Source organism: Scyliorhinus canicula, chromosome 20, assembly GCF_902713615.1.
Source record: "Scyliorhinus canicula chromosome 20, sScyCan1.1, whole genome shotgun sequence".
NCBI lineage: Eukaryota > Metazoa > Chordata > Chondrichthyes > Carcharhiniformes > Scyliorhinidae > Scyliorhinus > Scyliorhinus canicula.
Genome location: NC_052165.1, coordinates 15,333,898 through 15,358,564, shown reverse-complemented (window position 1 = coordinate 15,358,564; position 24,667 = coordinate 15,333,898). Strand labels below are relative to the sequence as shown.

The window sequence follows — 24,667 nt, the reverse complement described above, 5'->3', positions numbered from 1 at the left end:
TGACTTCCAGAGCATGTCGACTGCTGCTTCACACTGAATCTGGAAGATTTCACATTCTCTTGTAGCCTCCTCAGCTTTCATCATGGAGTGTTGCTCTCTGCAGCATACCAGTGATATACCATCTTTTTCCCTTGTTTGTCTGTCACGTCCGGATGACATCTTTGTAAACGATATAACAATTTTTGAAGACGCTTTGGAACAGGTAGTAACAGTTTGAGAAAAATACTTTGAAATGGCTTGTGGTCGGACTCTGCTGATTATTTGTCTTTTCCAAGCAGGTATTGATGAAAATGCGCACATGCGAAAACAAAAGTCGGGTACTTTTTCTCGATCTGGGTGCAGCACCATTAAGTTTGTGTCAATACACTGCAGGCAAATGCAGCTGGTGTTCATTGCTGCTGCGGAAGGGTAGCTCCAAGACCTGTCTCACTGGCGTCACACTGCTAGGTAACTTCATCATTGATAGCATAGTATTCCAGGACTGGCATTGTCGTCATTGGCTGTTTGATTTTAATGAATGCTGCTTCTTATTCTGTGCCTCAATACTGCTGCACATCCTCGACAGTGAGCTTGAGTAATGGTTAACACCTCAATGATAAATTAGGCAAAGCCTTTGCTAAGTAGTTCACAAATCCAACAAATAGTTGCGCTGCTTTCACATTTGTTGATTGCTGTTACAACTCTCACCTTGTCAGGATCTGGGCGAAGATCTTTTGCTATCGGTACATGTCCCATCTGCTTGAGTTCAGGTATCTTCAATTATAATTTTTTCTAGTTCAGTTTCTCTCTCTCTCTCTCGCAGTCATGTTAAATACGGATCACAGTTAGCTGTGCCTTCTTCCATTGTGTTTCCACTGCTACAGCATCCAGTCTGGGAAGGTTGCTGACTATCTCATGCTGTCTACGTTGGTCCTCTTCTGGAGTTGCAGAAATGTCGAACATTATGTCCAACCATCTGTATCTCCCGATATGTCATCTGGGCACCTCAATGAAAAGGGCGCTGCATTTAAATGGCTCCACAGCACTTGCTCTCATTCACGCCAGGAGGATGGCAGTGAGGAAATCAGCTCCCAGATTTACGGAGGGGGCTCCCAACCATATGCTGGATGCCGTGGAAGAGAGAATCTCTTATTTACCCTTTCAATAAACCCTGGGGCTGGCAGGAGGCCTTCTAGCAAGGTGGCAAACCCCACCTGGGGGACGATGGCAGCATTGGTCAGTACCAGCAGCCTGACCACAGGTGTGCAATACTGAAAAAAAGGTGAATGACCTACTGCGATTAGCCAGGGTCTACTCCCTGTTTTCTCTCGACCTTTCACCCTTCAGTCAGCCCCCAGAATGTCACCTCCTAACATTCTGCAATCCTGCAGGGTGATAGCACCTGACCTGTCACAAGCACAAACCGTCCCCCCCCCCTCTCCCCAACACTCTCCATCAGAACCCCTCCCTGCTTACACATGCCAGGTGTCATCGACCTCTGACCCACCAATAGTCCAGCTCACATTATCCCCTTTGTGTTCCTGGGGAGAAGCTCGCCCACAACCGATATGAGCAGGAGAAGACAGGCGGTGGGATGCCTCAGCTAAGGATCCTGTCTCCGTACAAGGAGAGAGAGAGGTCGCAGGGGAGGAAGAGGGGGGGCCTGTGCTGAGAGCGAGGTGGGCTTGCGAGAGAAAAGTAAGGAGCCACTGAACCTTCAGCTAGATGACCAGCCTCAAGTGAGTTCTGCGTAGTTCAAACCCTTGACCGGGCCATGCACTAAAACCATGTCCCTTGCCTGACAGGATCATCAACAGAGGAGCCTGCCCTGTCTACCAGCAAGGTCCTACCGCCCGCCCTTGACACCACCTCGGAGGAGGAGCATCACAGCTGTCACCCACACCATTCACCATCGCAGCGACACATATCTCTGTGGATTACCTCAGCAGGCAGGCTTTTGGGGCACTATCTGGTGAACGTCTGATACAGGTGGAGGTGGGAACGTCCCAGGGATCGAACAGTCAGAGTTCTGCTGTATCCAGGACTCAGCTGTTCCCCAGCCAGGTGCTGTGCCTCTGGACAGGTTCGTCCCTCAGAGCCGGGAAAATCAGGAAGGGTTATCAGCGACACTCCTGCAACTGCAAGGCCCAATGGAGGAGTCCAAAAGCTTTCTGTTTCAGGAGACTTTTCTAGCAATGCATGGCACACAGGTCAACACTGCAAGGCTGGTTTCCGCAGTGGGGCAAAAGGTCAGATCCATGATGAAAGAACTCCGAAGTATGGCTCAGCTCTTGAGGACCGTGGCTGAGGCCTTCAACTGCATAGTGCAGACACTGGCTGGCCTCCAGGACTGGCAGCGCCAGATTAATATGAGGCTTCTGGAGTTCACTCCAGCTGTCACTCCATCCCAAGGAGTAGCCCAGGGCCTACGGACAACCGGAGGGAGGGAGATTCACTGGAGCACATCCCGGGGCCTTCACCAAGATACCCTGGGAGTGACTAACCAATCTGAACCCCCCCCCACCCCCTTCCTGAGATAGATGTAACTCGGGCACAATGGGCAGAGAAGGTAATACGGCCAGTGCCACTGACAAGTAGGCTAGGTCCACAAGGTTCCGGCCTTCCAGAGCCATGCCTCTGGCAACAGGATGAGGAAGGCAGCTGGCCACCTCCACCTTTGATGTGCATCCTGGTATCACATCCAGACATAGTGGGAGGGTGCGGAAGTCAAAGGAATTGCAGGTGCACAGCGTGGGCACGGGTGAAGTTAGGCACAGGTAGTTGGGGGTCACTTGTCAATCTGCACATGTCACTGAATTGAACATCATTGTTCTTCACCACCTTAATGCCTCACCTTCTTTAACCCTCCCAGTGGCATGTCGCTTCTCCCCATCTGGGCACAGATCTTCTCACTGGCCCTCAATGACAGCCAAACGATTGGGCCCATTCATTGCAAACATTTAATTTTCAGCGATAGGACTCAGGCATGATTCGGTGAACTCTGGACCCTGGCCTGCAATCCCCCTCTAGATCTAAGGGACAAGGGAGTGTGGGGCTGATCTTCATTCAGACATGCTTGGGGCGCCAGCGTGCTGGCAGCAGACAAACATGAGTTAAACATGAGCAATAGCTGAGGAGCATCGCAGACCATTCCTCACTCTGAATCGTGATCACTCTCCTCCATTGAAAGGACAGCAGGCACTCGAGGACTCCCAAGGCCCCAAACCCTGATGATTAAGGTGTCTGCAACCTTGATCCCCTGGTCGCAGAGGTATCACAGCATCGTGGTGGGGTGGGGTGGGTGAGGGCGGAGGGGTAGGGTGGGGTGGGGGGGGGGGTGCCACGCTGTTGAATAATGGGTTAGTCCTCCTCCCTAAACAGGAGGCTATGAGGGCATCTGGAGCTCCCCTGCCCTTGCACAACCTCGCATCCACCTGACCTCCATCCTCTGGGCCCTCAGTAGCCTCTTCTTCAACTCCCTCCTGAGCATCCTCCTCGTCCAAGGACATGTGCCACTCCACGAGGTCTTCCTCAGGAAGGTCATCGCCCTGCCATAGATCAGGTTATGTATGGCACAGCAGATCACCACAATACGGGAAACCCTCTCAGGGTTATATTGGAGGGCTCCAGCAGACCTGTTGAGGCAGTGAAACCATGGGCGGGAATCTCTGTCCCGCCGCACCCGTTTTCTGGTGCAGTGTTTCCCCCGCGAGCAGCGGGATTCTCCGCCCCTGGCAGCCGGCGAATAGGTTTTCCCATTGTGGGCACCCGGACGCCGTCGGGAAATCTGCGCATGTGTGTTTGCGCTGCCGGTGAAATCTACTTACTACAGAGCCAGCCTGTTACATGTTGAACTCTCGATGAACTGGTCGGCTGGCTCTGGGCATCGATATTTATACAGCAGTCCAGGGGGAGGAGCCATGGGCGGAGCCAAAGGTGGAGCCCTGTACAAACTCCTAAGCATTCCCAGAGCTACTCCCCCTAGTGGTCGGGCAACGCAACTGCACTTATAACCGTACGGTCTCATATATATATCACAGTGTGAATTACAGAGTTACATTCACCACACTGATTGACCTGAATTGGAAATAGTGATGAAACTTTGGCATGGCAGCAAACTCTTACCAAGATTAGTGAAAAAAACCGTTCTTGTAAAGATGACTGGTCATGTGAAGATGCGGTTCACAGTGGTTCCATCTTGTATGGTGACGGATGGCATTAAAGTAAAACTGATATCAATTCAAGCTCAAAGTCTTTCCCAGGAGAAACGTCAAAAAAGTGTTGTCATAGGGGCAGCACCGTGGCACAGTGGTTAGCACTGCTGCCTCACGGCGCTGAGGACCCGGGTTCAATCCCGGCCCCGGTTCACTGTCCATGTGAAGGTTGCACATTTTCCCTGTATCTGCGTGGGTCTCACCCCCACAACCCAAAGATGCGCAGGGTAAGTGAATTGGCCACGCTAAATTGCCTCTTAATTGGAAAGAAAAGAATTGGGTACTCTAAGTTTATTAAAGATTTTACAAATGTTTTGGATGATATATAGTTTGTTATGTTGTAAAACAAATAAACGTTAGAGAATTAATATGAATTCTTTAGTGTTTTTGGCTTTTACTTTATTCCACTGCAATGGTCTTCTTTGGGCCCAAACCAAGCACACATGTCAATCCCTCAAAAGCATTACCAGTGTAGAAGTTGACCTCCTGACCTTTGGCCTAAAAGAACTTGGCTAAAAATTTGACTATTACACATGTTGAAGGTAACATGTCGTGGACAAGCTAATGCATTATATTATATTTAAGAGTGCTTGTTTGACGAATTTCCAGCACAAGTATACATTTTTTATAAAGCACCTTTAGTGTTTATCTTTGTTTTATATGTCTACCATGGCTGGTGACACATTTTACATCGTTTATGGAGGATGAGAGATATAAGTGCATTTCGGATCAGCATTTTAGATTTTGCAGATATTGCAGTATTTATTCTTATTTTGGGAAATATGTTTGAAACTCATGTGCCCACATGTAGTGACGTTTGGAGAACAGTCTGGGAAAATGAATATGAGCCAAAGGTACTTGGTAGTTACAGTTGATATAATCAATCTTTATTCAGGGTGGAGGGCACAATGTCACCATAAGAGCCCTGGCTCCAGGAACTGCTGTTAAATGTTAATTGGCTGTTTCACAAAACATGCACTTTTTAAGATCTGATTTTCTGGGGAACTGGAGACCAACAGTTCACATGTTGCTTGTAGACCAGGGGTGGGCAAACTTTTCCGTGCAAGGGCCACATTCAGAAATTCACAATTTTAAAGGGCCGCATAGTATATTAATTAATAGTCCCGGTTGTAACCAATTAGCGTGCGGCATATACCTCAGCGCTTCCCCCGGCGGCATCCTGCCTTTAGCCCTCTTTTTCTCTACTTTTCAAAAATGGCGCTTCACCCGGTTATGATTCTGGGCGCCTCATATAGAACATAGAACATAGAACAGTACAGCACAGAACAGGCCCTTCGGCCCTCGATGTTGTGCCGAGCAATGATCACCCTACTCAAGTCAACGTATCCACCCTATACCAGTAACCCAATAGCCCCCCCCCCCCCCCCATTAACCTTATAAAAAAAATATAAAAAATTTAAAAAAAAAATAATTTATGACTTGATCTTGGTGGGCCGCATAAAGACCTTTGGCCGTAGTTTGCCCACCCCTGTTGTAGACTATAATTACTTCATTCTAATATGCACTGTTTAATTATAAATTAAGTAAGATACATGCAATTACTGTTGGATACACTGCCCATTTTCATTTATAGTGGTGGTAGGCAGGTTATTGATATAGATGTACCTCAATTTTATTAATGGCAGTATTTTAGGGAGAGAATGTGAGTCGTGTGATGGTCTTTTCAGCTCTGTAACCATATTGGTTTCGGTGAAAATGATTCCGGTTGTCACCATCAGCTGAGCTACTTCTTTAAGGATTTCCTTGTTACTGACAGCTATCAATCTTGTATGTAAGGGCGGCACGGTGGTGCAGTGGTTAGCACTGCTGCCTCACGGCGCCCAGGACCCACGTTCGATCCCGGCTCCGGGTCACTGTCCGTGTGGAATTTGTACATTCTCCCTGTGTGTGTCTGTGGGTCTCACCCCCACAAAACCCAAACATTTGCAGAGTAGGTGGATTGGCTAATTGGCAAAAAAAAAAGAATTGGGCACTTTAAATTTAAAAAAATAATAATCTTGTATATAAATCACTTTCCTGAACCACAACTATTCGATTTCTGGCAGATACATTCTATTTTTGTTTTTCTTTTTTTTTAACGAACAATTTTATTGAGGTAGTTTTTCGGCATTGTAAACAGTTACAGACATCAACAGAAAGAAAGCAAAAAAAGGCAAAAATGTGCAAACATCCACGTACATTCAATACTTCAATCGTAACATATTGCACAAGCCCGCTCCTCTCCCATCGGCACTCATCGGCACTACCCGCCAATTTATCCCTCCTACTCTACTCTAACCTCCCCCCTGCTGACGCTCACTCTCCCGCAAAGAAGTCAATAAATGGTTGCCACATTCGAGCGAACCCCTGTACAGATCCCCTCAAGGCAAACTTAATCTTTTCCATACCCAGAAAACTCGACATGTCCAAAAGCCACAACTCAGCCTTCGGGGGCTTTGAGTCCCTCCACGCCAATAATATTCGTCGCCGGGCTATCAGGGAAGCAAAGGCCAAAACATCAGCCTCTTTCTCACCCTGGACCCCTGGGTCTTCCGAAACCCCAAAAATTGCCACCCCTGGACCCATCGCCACCCTTGTTTTTAGCACCCGGGACATGATCCCCGTGAATCCCTCCCAATACCCCCTAAGCCTCGGACATGCCCAAAAAATGTGTACGTGGTTCGCTTGTCCTCCTGCGCATCTAGCGCATTTGTCCTCTATCCCGAAGAATTTGCTCATCCGAGCCACAGTCATGTGGGCCCGGTGAACGACCTTAAATTGAATCAGGCCGAGCCTGGCACATGTTGTGGTCGAATTCACCCTACTCATGGCTTCTGCCCACAGCCCGTCCTCCATTTCCCCACCCAGCTCCTCCTCCCATTTGAGTTTCAGTTCCTCCGTCTGGGACCCTTCCCCCTTCATGAGCACCTTATAAATATCAGAGACTCTACCCTCCCCTCCTTTCCCCCTAGAGACTATTCTGTCTTGGATCCCCATTGGTGGGAGGCGTGGGAAGGATGGGACCTGTCTACGGACAAAGTCCCGCAACTGTACGTTCCAGAAATCATTTCCCCTTACCAGACCAAATTTCTCCTCCAAGCTCCTCAAACTCGCAAAGCTCCCCTCCAGGAACATATCTCCCACCCTCCCCGCCCGCCGCCATGCTCGAAACCCCCCATCCATACTCCCGGGAGCAAACCGATGGTTGTCGCAGATTGGCACCCAGACAGACATCTCCCCTACATGCCTCCTCCACTTGCCCCATATCCGCAGGGTCGCCACCACTACCGGGCTGGTGGAGTACCTGGCTGGCGGCAGTGGTAGAGGAGCCGTGACCAGGGCTGCCAAGCTGGAGCCCCTGCACGAAGCCGCCTCCACCCGCTCCCAGATAGACCCCGTACCCACCATCCACTTCCTTATCATAGCGATGTTGGCCGCCCAGTAATAATTAATCAGACTCGGCAAAGCCAGCCCTCCCTCACTGCGGCTCCTCTCAAGCATCGCCTTCTTCACCCGCGGGAATTTTCCCGCCCAGACAAAGCTCATGGTCATCTTGTTAACCCTTTTGAAGAAGGACTGTGGGATAAAGATCAGGAGGCACTGAAAAATGAACAGGAATCTAGGGAGGATTGTCATCTTTACAGTCTGCACCCTCCCTGCCAGCGACAGCGGGAGTGCATCCCATCTCCGAAACTCTCCCTTCATTTGTTCCACCACCCTGGCCAAATGTAACTTGTGCAGCCTGCCCCAGTCTCGTGCCACCTGGATTCCAAAATACCGGAAATTTTCCTCAACCAGCCTAAATGGTAGCCCTCTCAATCTGTTCTCCTGGCCCCTTGCCTGTACCACAAACATTTCACTCTTGGCCATATTTAATTTGTACCCTGAGAACTGGCCGAACTACCTCAATGTTTCCAGTATACTTCCCATCCCGGCGAATGGGTCTGACATGTACAGGAGCAGGTCGTCCACATAGAGAGAGACCCTATGTTCCACCCCGCCCCTAACCATCCCCTTCCATCCCTTTGCTGCTCTCAGTGCAATCGCCAGCGGCTCTATGGCCAGCGCAAACAGCAGCGGGGAGAGCGGGCAGCCCTGTCTGGTCCCTCGGTACAACCTAAAGTACTCCGACACTTCTCTGTTTGTCCTGACGCTGGCCTTTGGGGCCTGATATAATAACTTGATCCAATTCACCAGTCCCTCCCCGAACCCAAACCGTCCGAGCACCTCCCATAGATAGCCCCACTCCACCCGGTCAAAGGCATCTACATAGATGATTTGGAGTTGGGGACCAAGGGCAATGTGTCCAAGTTTGCAGATGACACTAAGATGTGTGGTAAAGCGAAAAGTGCAGAGGATACTGGATGTCTGCAGAGGGATTTGGATAGGTTAAGTGAATGGGCTAGGGTCTGGCAGATGGAATACAATGTTGACAAATGTGAGGTTATCCATTTTGGTAGGAATAACAGAAAACGGGATTATTATTTAAACAATAAAATATTAAAGCATGCTGCTGTGCAGAGAGACCTGGGTGTGCTAGTGCATGAGTCACAGAAAATTGGTTTACAGGTGCAACAGGTGATTTAGAAGGCAAATGGAATTTTGTCCTTCATTGCTAGAGGGATGGAGTTTAAGACTAAAGAGGTCATGCTGCAATTGTATAAGGTGCTAGTGAGGCCACACCTGGAGTATTGTGTTCAGTTTTGGTCTCCTTACTTGAGAAAGGACATACTGGCACTGGAGGGTGTGCAGAGGAGATTCACGAGGTTAATCCCAGAGCTGAAGGGGTTGGATTACGAGGAGAGGTTGAGTAGACTGGGACTGTACTTGTTGGAATTTAGAAGGATGAGGGGGGATCTTATAGAAACATTTAAAATTATGAAGGGAATAGATAGGATAGATGCGGGCAGGTTGTTTCCACTGGCGGGTGAAAGCAGAACTAGGGGAATAGCCTCAAAATAAGGGGAAGTAGATTTAGGACTGAGTTTAGGAGGAACTTCTTCACCCAAAGGGTTGTGAATCTATGGAATTCCTTGCCCAGTGGAAAGTGGAGCTGAGTCCACAAAAGATCAGCCATGATCTCATTGAATGGCGGAGCAGGCTCGAGGGGCCAGATGGCCTACTCCTGCTCCTAGTTCTTATGTTCTTATTATGTTCTCGGCATCCATCGCCACCACTACCTCCACCTCCCTACCCGCCGGGGGCATCATTATCACATTAATCTTCTCAAGTTGGCCGACAGCTGCCTCCCTTTCACGAACCCAGTTTGGTCATCCCCAATCACCTCCGGTACGCAGTCCTCAATTCCAACCGCCAGTACCTTTGCCAGGAGCTTGGCGTCTACATTGATCAGGGAGATTGGCCTGTAGGACCCACATGCTTTCGGGTCTTTACCCCGCTTCAATATCAGTGATATAGTGGCTTGCGACATCGTCGGCGGCAGGGTCCCTCTGTCCCTTGCCTCATTAAAAACCCTCGCCAAGACCGGGCCCACCAGCTCAGAGAACTTCCTATAGAACTCTACTGGGTATCCATCCGGCCCCAGGGACTTCCCCGACTGTATGGCCTTTAGGCCCCCCAATACCTCCACTCTAATCCGGGCTCCCAGCTCATCCACTCGTCCCCCACTTACTGTTGGGAATGTTAATCCATCCAGAAACCTTTTCATCTCCTCCGGTTCTTCTGGAGGCTCCGAAGTATACAGCTTGCTATAGAAGTCCAAGAATACCTTATTCAATCCTGCCGGGTCCTCCACTCTGCACCCCTCCCCATCCATCACTCTACTTATTTCCCTGGCCGCCTCCCTCTTCCTGAGTTGCTGCGCTAACAGTCTGCTAGCCTTTTCCCCATGCTCATTCACCACTCCCCTCACCTTCCTAAGCTGTTCCACGGCCCTACTCGTGGATAGTGCCCCCAGTTCCGTCTGTAGTCTCTGCCTCTCCCTGAGTAAAACCTCCCCCGGGGACTCCGCGTGTTCCTCATCTATCCGGCCCATTTCCCTAACCAATCTGTCCATCTCTGCCCGGTCCGCCTTGGCTCTGTGGGCCCCAATTGAGATAAACTCCCCCCGCACTACTGCCTTTAGCGCCTCCCACAGGGTCGCCGCTGAGACCTCCCCCATATCATTCACCTGCAAGTAATTTTGCATACACCTCCGAAGCCTCTCATAGATCCCCTCCTCCGACAGCAGTCCCACATCTAGCCTCCGTTGTGGGCGTTGGTGATTCGCCCCTCCGACCTGCAGGTCTACCCAGTGCGGGGCATGGTCCGAGATAGTGATTGCCGAGTATTCCGTGTTCTTTACCTCCCCTATACAGTCCCTGCTTAGAACAAAGAAGTCTATCCTAGAATATATTTTATGGATGTGCGAGTAAAACGAGTAGCCTGTTCCCGTCGGCTGTCTGGCTCTCCAGGGGTCCACTGCCCCCATTTGCTCCATAAACCCTTTCAGCTGCCTTGCCATTGCTGGGAGTCTACCCGTTCTGGGACACGACCGATCCAGCGCCGGATCAAGGACCATGTTAAAGTCACCCCCCATTATTAGCCTAAGAGAGTCCAGGTCCGGGATCTTCCCCAGCACTCTTTTAATAAAGTCCACGTCATCCCAGTTCGGGGCATATATATCCACCAGCACCACTCTTTTCCCCTCCAGTCTGCCCCTTACCATCAGGTATCTGCCCCCCCTGACTGCGGCTATGCCCTCCGCCTCAAATTGCACCCGCTTGTTGATCATGATTGCCACCCTCCTGGACTTCGAGTCCAAGTCCGAGTGGAAGACCTGGCTAATCCAGCCCTTCCTTAGCCTAGTCTGGTCAGACACTTTCAGATGTGTCTCCTGAAACATAATTACCACCGCCCTCAGAGCCCGCAAGTGCGCGAACACTCCCCCTCCCCCCCCCCACGGCGGTCAGCCAAAGCCTTTCTCGGGCCGGCCCCCGGCCTCTTGGCTGCCTCCACCCTCGACCTCCTTCCCACTGCCTACTTCAAATCCCTCCCACGTCAGCAGAACAACCCCCCCCCTCCCCCTCCAGCAACATCCCCCGATAACCCCACCCCTGCCATCCACTAGCTGTATTCTCCCCCCCCCCCCACCTGACTCCCTTGACTAGCCAATCTGCTAGCCCGGTGACTCAACACTCGGGGGCCCCCCTCTCATTCCCATTGTTTCCCCGTCCTCATCCCCACTCCCCGGCGGCCCATCCCCGCTGGAGCAAACTCACTGGCACAGGAAGGCCTGCACATCAGTAAAACAAAAACCCCCCAACCCACGTCCTTAACCCCCCTAGCTGACCGGCCACCCTTAGTACCATACCGGCTCCATTGCCCTCAGCGAGCCCCACAAAAAGTAAAAATCCGCACGAAAAGGAAAAATAGAAAAAAGAGGAAGAAAACAAAAACAAAACTAAAAACCAGTAACCAAAAACAAAGGGAAGAGTCCCAAATGTCCCACTTGGCACCTTTAACCCAGCAAACCGTTGAACAGCGCTCCAGGCACATTCGGCGTCCCTTCATACGATAGTTCTCGGGTCCTAATTCGCGCCCGTGGGACCTCTTTTCGCGACCAGCCCCTGATCCTTCGCAAAGTCCATCGCTTCTTCAGGCTCGGAGAAGTAGTGGTGTTGACCCTGATGCGTGACCCATAGACGGGCCGGGAACATCAGACCAAACTTCACGTGCTTCTTGAACAGCACCTCCTTGACTTGTTTTGTTTTTCTTTTAACACAGCTTCCAAAGAGTTAAAGGACGTCTTTGCCAGAGCCAGGAATGGAGAATTCTGTTTTTTGAAAATTGTGATTGAAAACGGTACGTTGGTATGGATCTAGAGCACTGTTCCAAAAAAGAAACACATTTATAACATGACCTCATGCCGAGAAGAAGCTGCTCAATTGACAATTCTACAGAGCTGTGTCTGTTTTGCGTAGTAACTTGAATATTGCTGAAGAGTCACGCTTCTGAAACTACAGTCACAAGGACAAATGCAAGAATGGCAAATTTCAAAGGATGGCAACAATTTATGATGCAGGGAAAAGGGGGTGCCGATTGATTGGCCGAGGCGTTGCCATGGAAAAAGTGGCAGGGAATTATGCGCTGCCCAAGCCTACGGGTGAATATATTTCTCCGCCAATTTCTCCATGGCAATGCCTCAGCCAATCAGAGTCGGCTTGCCAACCAATCAGCATCCCATTTCCCCTGTAGTATACATGGCTGTGATGGTTTGGTTTGAAATTTGACAAGTAACTTCAGTGTCATGTCTCCCTTTTCAGCAATATTGACATTGTGGGCTGATTAGCTCCCTGTCACATGACTCCCAAGTAATTTACCACTGATTAATACAATGGGCTGGAAATTCTTGAAATTCATTTGCACCGAAATTATGCCAAATCTCACGCAGATTTCTGCATCAATCTTGCAAACAGAAACTTATGCAAATATTTTCTGTCGTGTTTACCTACATCAGGACATAAAACCAGTGTTAAATAAGCACAGGTGCAATTGTAACAGCAGGGTAAATATTATTGAGCTGCTATCTTCTCACCCACAGAGCTTCTTGCTGCTCGGCTCCTTTTTATCTTTCGTTATTAAATCAACAAAAAGGTTCAAATAGAGAAAAGGATCACAGACAATTGTGGCAGCAATGGAAAATATATTTTTTAAGGCATGTGAAGAGTTAGGGAACTGCCATTAGCAATTAAAAGATGCTCAAAGGTAGGTTCCTAAGGACTCTCAGTGTCCGTCAGAGTAATAATAATAATGATCTTTATCACAAGTAGGCTGACATTAACACTGCAATGAAGTTACTGTGAAAAGCCCCTAGTCGCCACATTCCGGCGCCTGTTCAGGTACACTGAGGGAGAATTCAGAATTTCAGAATTTCCAAGCCACCGAACAGCACGTCTTTCGGGACTTGTGGGAGGGAACCGGAGCACCCGGAGGAAACCCACATGGGGAAAACTACGTACAGACTACACACAGGCAGTGACCCAAGCCGGAAATTGAACCTGGGACCCTGGTGCTCTGGAGCAACAGTGCTAACTACTGTGCTACCGTGCTGCCCAACCTATCTAACCATGTTACATTACAAAGTGAAGTAACTGGGGCACTGCATTTATAGTACTGTACGTTTAGACAACATGAAAATATTTTAATCAACACTGTACATTACACAACGGGCGGAATTCTCCCAAAGGGAGACAAACAGCCAACGCCGGAGTGAAACCCGGAGTGTTTCAATCCGGCGTCGGAGGCCGCTCCTCGCCCCCTACTCTCCTCCCCCCCCCCCCCCGGGGGGCTAGGAGCGGCGGTGCGTGAATTTCGCGCGCCGGGCCTTGACGCTTGCGTCAAAGCGGCGCGGCCAGAATGACGCGGCCGGTGGCACCTAAGTGACGTCACTCGCGCATGCGCAGGTTGGCCGGCGCCAACCCGCACATGCGCGGTTGCCGTCTTCCCTCCGCTGCCCCGCAAGACATGGCGGCTTGATCTTGCAGGGCGGCGGAGGGAAAAGAGTGCGTCTTTTAGAGACGCCGGCCCGACGATCGGTGGGCACCAATCACGGGCCAGACACCTCCTGAGCACACCCGTGGTGCTCGATCCTCCCTCCACCCCCCACAGGCCCCACATGCAGCGGTCACGCGATGTTCACGTCGGCAGTGAGCAGGTGTGGTTGGCGCTGGCGTGAACCGGTCAGGTTTGGCAGGCCGCTTGGCCCATTCGGGCCAGAGAATCGGCGGTCACCGTTAGAAACGGCGAGCGGCGATTCTCCAGCGGCCTGTCGCAAAACGCGACACGCCATTTTGGGGGGGTGGGAGAATCGCGTGGGGGTGCCAGGGCGGCGTGGAGTGATTCACCCGGCACTCCCGCGATTCTCCCACCCGGCGTGGGGGTCGGAGAATCGCGCCCAACTTTTCTCGCCCAAGAGAGCTCTGCATATATATATACATGCATGCACAGAGCTGTCTCCCTGCAGTTAAAATTTTAATTTTTAAAATTAAACATTTAGGTTAAAATAGCCACATTTTATGAGCGCTCAAATTAACCTTTTTCCCCTGTAGTATAAATGGCTGTGATAGTTTGAAATTTGACATTCTTGCATCTTTGCTGATGAGTGCAAAACAAATAGCTTTAGCAACACGTCTCTCTTTTCAACAATATTGAAGTTCTGGGCAAAGTAACTCCTTGTCACACGACTCCAAGTAATTGCAGATATTGGACGGAATTCTCCGGTCATTGGGATTCACTTTTCCCGTTGGCAGCACCCCGCCCCCTGCAGGTTTCCTGGCGGAATGAGGTAACTTCAATGGGAAATCCTATTCTTTTTTCCCAATTAAGGGGCAATTTAGCGTGTCCAACCCACCTACCCGGCACATCATTTTTGGGTTGTGGGGGCGAGACACGTGCAGACACGGGGAGAATGCGCAAACTCCACACAGACAGTGACGCGGGGCCGGGTCCTCGGAGGCGTGAGGCAGGTTTAAGAAGTTGAAATCTACTTTTGTTTGGGTGGGTTGCCTCCGGTCCCGATTCCTTGTGGGAAGATTTATTCTCCGCCCCCGCGCCGGCCCCGATTTTGGCACCATTTTCGGGGTGCGGAGAAACCAGCCCATGTTTTTGGAGGGTAGGTTCGCCGGCCTAGATGAGCTACTGGAGAAGTTTCAGCTCCCGAGGGGGAATATATTTAGGTACTTACAGGTGCATGCTTTTTTGCGCAAGGAACTCCCTTCATGTCCTTTGGTGCTGTCGTCCTCACTTATGTATAGGGTGCTGGCCATGGGTGAACTAGGGAAGGGTAATATCTCAGGGCTAATGGTGATGGAGCTGGCTTCGTTAGAGGAAATAAAGAGAAAGTGGGAGGAAGGGCTGGGTTTGGTCCTGGACGGGGGGAATGTGAGTGAGGCTCTGCGTAGAAGCAACTTCACATCCTCGTGTGCGAGATTAAATCTGATCCTGTTTAACGTGGTGCACAGGACACGGCTGACTAGGGCGCATATGAGCGGGTTCTTCCTGGGGGTGGAGGATAGGTGTGGGCGGTGAATTATGCGCACATGCTTTCGTGTTGCCCTAAGCTTGTCAGCTTCTGGGCCTCTGTTTTTGATACGTTATCAGGGATTTTGGGCGTTCAGTTGGAGCTATGCCCATTTGTAGCCACCTTTGGAGTGTCTGACCCGCCGGGGCTGCAGACGGGGATGAAGGAGGATGTCCTAGCTTTTGCCTCGCTAATAGCCCAGGGGTGCGTTCTGTTCGGTTGGAGGTCTCCCGTGCTACCTAAGCCCTATGTTTGTTGAGAGATTTGATGGAATTTCTACACCTGGAGAAGATTACGTAAACCTTAAGAGGATCAGTGGAATTGTTCCACCCGAGATGGCAACCTTTCATCTACTTTTTTAGAGAGTTGGTTACCGTCAGCGGTTAGTGGGCAGAGAAGGGGTTTGTCTTCTTAGTTGGGTTAAGGGTTTGCTAAGGTTTTGTTTTCTTTCTAGCAGGGGTGGAAGGGGTTACGGGCATTCGGCTGGGTCTAGTTTAACGATAGGATGGGGGTGGGGTTGTATTATTGGTGGGGTTGTTTCTTGAAATGAAAATTTTGTATTATTGGTGGGTTTGTTATAATGAAAATGTTGCTTGAATAAAATATTTCTTAAAAACATATTTATTTGAGCCATGAGGCTCATTTAAATATGCCTGCACCGTTCTCTCTGGAGGCCTAGGAACTAACGGCCCTGCCTGGGAGACGTCGCCATGGCGCCGTTTAGCACTAGTTTCCACAAACATGGACCCGGCGTAACGGCCCCTGGGGCCTGGTCCAAAATGTTTGTGCCAGCTCTTTGTTAAAGAAATGCAAACTAATCCCATTACCCTTGTCCCTTCAATTAGTTCCTGAGGCCATCCTAATTAAATGCTTTGCCTGGATTAAAATTCACAAACTAACCACTTTAAAGCCAGCCTCAACCTATAAACGCATTTTAAAATTGACTCATTTCCACTTCACCCGTTGCGAAAATTGTCCAGGAATTTTTTTGCTCCCCAAGGTAATCTCTCATTTGTCAGCTCCAAGGTTTGTTTGCAGGAACTGTGCGTTTTTTCCTAATAGGTGTGCCACCACATCCCCCGGTGCTTTCAGACCCATCAAGAGCTGCCCAGAAAATGCCGATCCTTATGCCAGGAACCTCTGACTTGTGCCAGCTGCAATTCCACTTATTATGTGGTGACCTCTGTGTAGCACCGATAATGTATCCAAATCTCTGGAGTGGGGCATGATCCCACATCCTTCTGTTCTAGGCAACTACCATTGAGACAAAGCAAACACCGACAAAGGATTTGGTACAAATGGACGTAACTAAAACTTTACTGTACGCTGTTAAATTATGGTTTTTCTATTGGATTGATGTAATGCTTTAAACTGATCGTAAAGCACTTTAGATGCAAATAATTAATTATGAAGGGCAGTAACTGTTAGGAAAATATGATACATATCCTACGCATTGCCAGATGCTATGAACGGAAATCAAATCATTTTTTTTGTCATTTGGCCATAGGGCAAATATTAGCCAGGAGAACTTCCTTCTCTTTATTAGTGCTCTGGGGGCTGTTAAGTCTTATAGCTCAGTGGGTAGAGTCCCTGCCTTTGAGCCAGAAGATGTGGTTTCAGATCTCGCATCAGGACTTGATCCAGGAAGGTGCGGTTACAACACGGCCAAATAGGGTGAGCATCAACTTGTGGATCCTTCCAAATATGTCAATGGCAGGCGGTAAGAGTGGAAGAGATTCCTAGTCAGCCGTGTGATGGATCAAAATTGGAGCCTCTACCAGCACCATCCATAGCTCCAGGCCGCCATATGCATGTAAAAGTGCATGTTGCCACAGCAACTCAGACTCCTCATGGTGGCCTGTTGGCTCGGTCAGCTGATGGCCGGTGTGGATCGGATTGGGTGCCGTAGATACGGGGTTCAATCCCCGTTTCGGCGGGAATGGGTTTGGGACTTGTCTCCTTGCCCTGCCCATGGTGGAGATCGTGGAGCTGTGGGTTGGACCTACCTTTGGGCAGAGGAGGCGAGAAGGTGGGGTTGTTAATGCTCAGCAGAACTACTGGGAAAGGCAGCAAGGGCCTCAGTTCAACTTGCCATCCCAAAGGAATGCTTCTCTGTAAATGCAGCACCCCCTCAATACTCCACTGGGATGTCAACCTAGACTGTGTACTTCAGTTCGTGAGTAAGTCAAGGACCTGCAGCATTTCTGCTTTGAGTGCTGCCAACAAAGGCAAGCGGACACAGACTAATTTCAATGGCTGCGCGTAGATAGTTAAATATGTTCTGTCTTTGAACTGCAGTTTTAGCATGTAAAACAGTAGTGATAAAAAATTGACGGATGATCAGTCAGTTGTATTCACATTGAAATGCGCTGGAGGTAAAATACAGGGTTTTGCATTTCTAATTACATTTTTCATCTTGCTGATTAATTATTCATTGCAGAACAGCTCAAGGTGGGTGCTTCCAGAGAGTCGGTTACCAGCTGGGAACAGGACTATGATTCATGCATCCTTCCTCTTCTAGAGGAGCAGCAACCTTCCTATATCTTATATCGATTGGACACCATGAACGTTCAGGGATTTCAATGGCTCTTTATTGCCTGGTCGCCTGACCTTTCACCGGTAAGAATTTGAAACTCGTAAAGATGAAGGATAAATATGATTAAGGCGGCAGGCTTTGTGAGCAGATCGTTCACGGCTAAGTTGTTTTTTTAAAACAAGTTTTCTGTTCCCCAATTTATTTGGTAGATGTTCACTGTTATTAGGGTACAGTCTATGGCAGCCGGCAGCCTTCTGGGACATTGGCTAATGCCCACTCTTCATCTGTGAATCACAATAGTGAAGAAGCACAGATTCTTTTCCCATGGAATATGTCAGGCTTACAGAAAGTGCAGAAACTTGCACTTCCCAGCAAGATATACAACTTGACAATGGGAATCTGGAACCCTGCCCGACCTTTGCTCCCCCCTCCCTCCTCCCCCTCCTTTGGCCTAACTCTGGAGGCATTAGTCACCTTGGCTGAGATCAGTCAATTTGGCAGGAGTTTGAAATTGAAATCTAAAAGCTTCTCACCTGTATGGCCTTGAGCTAGGCTGCACAGTGTTTTTACTGTTTAGTCCTGTGGTAGTATGACTAGGGGTATTACGGTACCTGGGAGTGTGAGCTGCTATTGGTGTAGAAGGCTCGCTGCCCATTGGCCCAAGTGTTGTCTTCTCAGTGGTCGGGAGGAAGGTAGCTCCGCCTACGAGGTGGAGTATAAGAACCCGTGTTTTCCCAGCAGCCAGGTCATTTCTGTACTCCTGCTGCTGGGCACACTTCTTGTAGATTAAAGCCTTCAATTCGCACTACTCCTTTGTTTCTATGTTCATTGATCGCGCATCAAGTCCATTCAGGAAATGGCTGCTTCTTTTTGCAACAAAATAAAGAGCTAGAAATGTGCACACACTTGGCTACCTTGTTTTTCATGTAGATAAACATAGAAAACAGGAACAGGAGAAAGCCATTCAGCCCTTTGAGTCTGCACTGCCAATCATGGCTGAAACTCTAATTTAACTGCACACTCTTGAAAAACATCCCTTGATGCACGGTAAAAGATGTGCAAACATTTTTTTTTAATTCGCTCATGGGATGTGGGCGTCGCTGGCTGGGCCAGCATTTATTACCCATCCCTGAGGGCATTTAAGAGTCAACCACATTGCTGTGGGCCTGGAGTCACTTGGAGGCCAGATCGTATAAGGCCAGCAAATCTCTAAGTGAACCAAGTTGGTTTTTATGGTAATTAATGGTAGTTTCATGGCCACCATTACTGAGACTAGTTTTCAATTCCAGTTTAAAAAAAATGTAATTTAAATTCCACCAGTTGCCATGGTGGGATTTGAACCATTGTCCCCAGAGCATTAACCTGGGCCTCTGAATTACTAGTGACATTACTACTAACCCTGCGACTGGGGCAGCACGGTTAGCATTGCTGCCTCATGGCGCCGAGGTCCCGGGTTCGATCCTGGCTCTGGGTCACTGTCCGTGTGGAGTTTGTACATTCTCCCCGTGTCTGCGTGGGTTTCACCCCCACAACCCAAAGATGTGCAGGATAGGTAGATTGGCCACGCTTAATTGAAAAAAAAAATGAATTGGGTACTCTAAATTTATAAAAAAATAAACTGACTGTCTATGAATTTCTTGAGCAGACGTATATTTCATGAATATTGCAGTGGATTAATAAATCAAATAATGATGGACATTTGATAATAAGCTGGTTTAGGACATCGTAAGCATTTTAACAAGTTGCTGTTCTCTCTATTTTCGTATCAGAATGTTTCGATATTATTTGTCCCTGTGCTTATGTGGAATTTCCAAATTGCAGCTACTTGTAATCAGGTTATTATGAGAGATTATCTGGCTTAATTACTTTTTTGTCCTTCAGAATAAATCTATTGTCAGAGATCTTGGCGTAATTTATTCTGGAGTATCGTAAATCTATTTTGTATAAATGACTGTAACGCCAAGGTTTGATGAGCGAATTTGTGCTATGAAGACCCTTTTACATATTTCCATTGTCTAAAAGCATTACCAGTAATGTCTGAGGGTTGGCTACTAGGGGTCATTTAACTATAACGTCTGTTCACTACATTCTTAAATTGAAATTTGTATAAGGAACCCTACAGTAGCCAAAAGATGGTTTTCAGAAACAGATGTTGGGTTAGTTTAGTATTGCTGCCATGTGCGAAACCTTCAACCGGAATTTCCCACCGGCGTGAACAGCCAGCAAATCGCGCCCTGAATTTACAAATGCAATGTCACATTTAATTTGTTTGTAAATGTGAGAACAGGCCTATTCGACAAAACATCTGTGAGATGAATGCAAATGTATGATTTTAATTTAGATAGACGAATATTTACCATGCAAAATACAGATGTTGCACTGCCACTAATAACATTTCACAAGGACACGAAACCCAAGTTATTTTAATGATACACGATCTGTTTTTTTTGCAGGTTCGTCAAAAGATGTTATATGCAGCAACTAGAACAACATTGAAGAGGGAATTTGGGGGAAGCCACATCAAAGATGAAATATTTGGGACCGTGAGGGTATGGATCTTGACTTTTCACTTCCCACCTATATTGGTCCGAGCTTTTATTTTTCCTCAAAAATGGTTTCACTGGCATGACTGTGAATTCTCCCAAACAATTTATAAGTGTGTCCGCATCGGGAAAACCATTGAGATTCCCGTTGGGTGGTTTTGAGCAAATCAATTAGCATGTCAAGCACATTTAGAAATGTTTTTGGAGTGGGGAACTAAAGATACCCGCAAGGCCAGCTCCTCAGAGATCTGGGTGCCTTGTATAAAGGATGCCCGAATCTAGGAATACCATTGCAGCACCCCCCACCCTCCTGTCCCCCCACCATACAATCGCTGCAAAGGCCCCACTCCAAAGTGAACCACACTCCGTTATGGGCTCACCAAATGCTCAACCCTTCATTGCCCCCTTTCCATGCCTCTCCATCCTTCTGGTGCACTCCTCAAGCCCCCCTTCAATCACTGCCCCTTGACAGTGCCAACCTGGCGCCATATACTCCAAGGGGATGAGTATCCTCTTTACACTTACCTCTAGGGTGTTGAGGGAGGTACTTTAGGGGTGGTGAGGGTTGGGGGGGGGGGGGGGAGGCAAACTTTGGCTGAGGTGGAGGGGCTTAGACCATGGGTCATTCCCAGCATAGGGATCTTCGCCCTTTTTAGCTTTGGAAATCATTAATCTTTCAGCATGTCAAGTTGTGGTTAGAAGTCTTCCCTCTGATGTGTTGGACCCTTTAATGTCTCTTCCAGCCTTTCAATATCAAAGATCTGTTTTAGATGGTGACAGTCTTCCCTCTGATGTGAAGTGCTTTTTTCACAGTCAATTTTATTCCCCTTTAACTTTTTCAAGCCTTGCGACATACTGAGAAGCCTAAAAGCTTTGAACTGAACTGTTTACATTTAATTTCATGGTCCATCAGCTTTCACCAGCCTATTGATTGACAGATCCAGGCTATTTCACAGGAGGGTTTAGCTTTGTTTATTTTTATAGCTTTTCACGGTCCATAATTCTGAAGTGCTTCCTCCTTTGAGCAAGTGTTGTTTCCAACTCCAGTTTTTTTCTTAAAGAGGGTGTTTCTTTGTTCTGATCTCAGCCGCTTTTCAAAACTGCACTTCAAAGATTTCCAGTAAATCAGAGGGAAGACTTTTTAAAAACAACAACTTGAAATGCGGAAAGACAGTTTAATGATTTTCAGAGCTACAGAGGGAAGGCTTGCCACAGCACTCCCATCCCGGGAAAAGACCCCCTCTGTTTATTAAAATGATCTCCCTGTAAGGGTGGATAGGAGGTATGCAGACAGACCGGAGGAGAGGCTTTTGAGGAAGCGGCGCAATCTCCAAGCGGAATTTGACATTTTAACCACCCGGAAGGCGGAGGCGCAGTGGAGGAGGGCGCAGGGGGCGGTATACAAGTACGGGGGAGACGGCAAGTCAGATGTTGGCTCACCAGCTCCGGAAGCGGGAGGCAGCTAGAGAAATTGGGGGAGCCACGGATGCAGGAGGGAACTTGGTGCGGCGTGGAAAGGACTTCAATGGGTTGTTCAGATCCTTTCACGAGGGGCTGTACCGGGCGCTACCCCCCAGGGAAGCAGGTGGGATGGACCGCTTTTTGGATAGGCTGGAGTTCCCAAGAGTAGGGGACGAGCGGGTGGAGGGTTTGGGGGCCCCAATCGAGTTGGAGGAACTGGTGGAGGCGTTGGGAAGTATGCAGACAGGGAAAGCGCCGGGGCCTGACAGGTTCCCGGTGGAATTTTACAAGAAATTTTCAGATTTGCTGGGCCCTCTGCTTGTGTGGACCCTGAATGAGGCTAGGGAGGGGGGGCTTTGCCCCCAACGATGTCCAGGGCAATTATCTCTTTGCTCCTGAAGCGGGACAAGGACCCCCTTCAGTGTGGGTCTTACAGGCCGATCTCGCTCCTTAATGTACATGTCAAGTTGTTGGCAAAGGTGCTGTCCAGGAGGGTGGAGGATGTGGTCCCGACGGTGATTCATGAGGATCAAACGGGGTTTGTAAAGGGGAGACAACTGAATGCCAACGTGCGGAGGCGCCTTCATGTCACGATGATGGCGCCGGCGGCTGGGGAGTCAGAAATAGTGGCGTCCATGGACGCGGAGAAAGCTTTTGATAGGGTGGAGTGGAGTTACCTCTGGGAGGTGTTGCAGAGGTTTGGGTTTGGTGAGGGGTTCATCAGCTGGGTGAGGCAGCTGTACAGCTCCCCGGTGGCGAGTGTGGTGACGAATGGGAGGAGGTCGGCGGACTTTCGGCTTTCCAGGGGGACGAGACAGGGGTGCCCCTTGTCTCCCCTGCTCTTCGCATTAGCGATTGAGCCCCTGGCCATGGCGCTGAGGGACTCGAAGAGTTGGAGGTGGATTGTGCGGGGAGGGGGAGGAGCACCGGTTGTCGCTGGACGCAGATGATCTGCTGCTGTATGTCGCGGATCCGGCTGAGGGGATACCAGAGGTGCGGAAGATACTTGAGGAGTTTGGGGACTGTTCGAGCTATAAGCTCAATGTGGGGAAAAGTGAGCTGTTTGTCCTGCACCCGGGGGATCAGGAGAGGGAGATAGGTGAACTCCCGTTGAAGAGGGCTGAGAGGAGCTTTAGGTATCTTGGGGTCCAGGTGGCTAGGACCTTGGGGGCCCTGCACAGGCTTAACTTTTCGAGGCTGGTGGGGCAGATGGAGGAGGAGTTCAGGAGGTGGGATGCGCTTCCGCTTTCGTTGGCGGGCAGGGTCCAGTCGATTAAGATGACGGTGCTCCCAAGGTTTTTGTTTCTTTTCCAGTGCCTCCCCATATTGATCCCAAAGGCTTTTTTCAGAAGGGTGAATAAGTCGATTCTGGGGTTTGTGTGGGCACGGAAGGCCCTGAGAGTAAAGAGGGTATTTTTGGAGCGAAGAAGGGAGGTGGGGGGCCTGGCGCTGCCCAACCTGCGTGGATATTATTGGGCGGCGAACGTGGCGATGATTCGCAGGTAGGTGATGGAAGGGGAGGGTGACGCATGGAAGAGGTTGGAGGTGGCGTCCTGTGCGGGTACGAGACTGGAGGCTTTGGTGATGGCCCCACTTCCACTCCCCCCGGCAAAGTACACCACGAGTCCGGTGGTGGTTGTGTCCTTTAAAATCTGGGGACAGTGGAGGCGGCATAGGGGGGAAGTGAAGGCCTCAGTTTGGGCCCCGATACGGGGTAATCACCGTTTTGCACCGGGGAGAACGGGTGGGGGATTTGGGAGTTGGCACAGGGCAGGCATCAGACAGTTTGGGGACCTCTTCCTGGATGGGAAGTTCGCGACTCTGGAGGAGCTGGTGGGGAAGTGGAATCTCCCCCTGGGAACGCTTTTAGGTATATGCAGGTCAGGGCATTCGATTTCCTGGCGAAGGGGTAAAGAGTGGTCGGTCTCAGCAGCAACTTGGGGGGGGGGGGGAGTTTGGGGATGGTTGCGCTTTTCAAGGAGACACATCCGGAGTGAGGCACATCTAGAGTGGGAATTGCAACTCGGTAATTTGGTGCAGTGAGGTAATCAGGAAAGGTAAGTGGAAAATCTAATTCTGTTGTTTTTCAGTTAAAAGTGCAGTGTGTAGCTTAGTGTCTGATTAGTTGAAGCTGCCCCACCCTAATTGCTGAGAGGCAGTTATCTGTCAGTCACCTGAGGCCTGTTTAGGAGCACAAAGGGCACATTGTATTATTCTCTTTGAGGCTTAGGTATTTTTTGAGTCATCGGTTAGCTGAGGTCTGCATAAAAGACAGACAGAAAGCGCACTCAGTAAGCTTGCGCTTTTCAAGGAGACACATCCGGAGTGAGGCACATCTAGAGTGGGAATTGCAACTTGGTAATTTGGTGCAGTGAGGTAATTCAGTGCAGAGTGAGAGAAGGTGCTTTTTCGGAGGTGCTTTTTAATCCTGGTAAGTGACTGGAAAGTAGTTTTTCTTTTCATTGTCTAATTTATTTATTTTTATTTTGAAATTGTAGTTGTACCACCTGTATAAGTTTACCTAAGGTTTAAGACATGGCAGGAGATCCCAGACCCGTGTCATGCTCCTTGTGTGCGATGTGGGAGCTCAGGGACACGTCCACTGTCCCTGGCTCTTTCACGTGCAAGAAGTGTGTTCAGTTGCAGCTCCTGTTTGACCGCTTGCGGCTCTGGAGCTGCGGATGGACTCACTTTGGAGCATCCGCGATGCTGAGAAGGTCGTGCATAGCACGTTTAACGAGTTGGTCACACCGCAAGTGAAAGTTACTGAGGGAGATAGCAAATGGGTGATGAAAAGACAGAGCAAGAGTAGGAAGGCAGTGCAGGTGTCCCCTGCAGTCATCTCCCTGCAAAACAGATATACCACTTTCGATACTGTTGGGGGAGATGGCTCACCAGGGGAAGGCAGCAGCAA

At 49.3% G+C, this 24,667-nt stretch overlaps 1 protein-coding gene across 1 annotated transcript in view; it reads left to right on the top strand.

The window, feature by feature from the left end:
• LOC119955155 (twinfilin-1-like) overlaps positions 1-24,667 on the top strand; it is a 55,932-nt gene that overhangs the window by 19,020 nt on the left and 12,245 nt on the right. Inside the window, exons 3-5 of the mRNA XM_038781090.1 lie at positions 11,919-11,996; positions 17,654-17,832; positions 20,203-20,298. Coding sequence (XP_038637018.1) covers positions 11,919-11,996; positions 17,654-17,832; positions 20,203-20,298 — 353 coding nt within the window. The remainder of the gene's footprint in view (positions 1-11,918; positions 11,997-17,653; positions 17,833-20,202; positions 20,299-24,667) is intronic.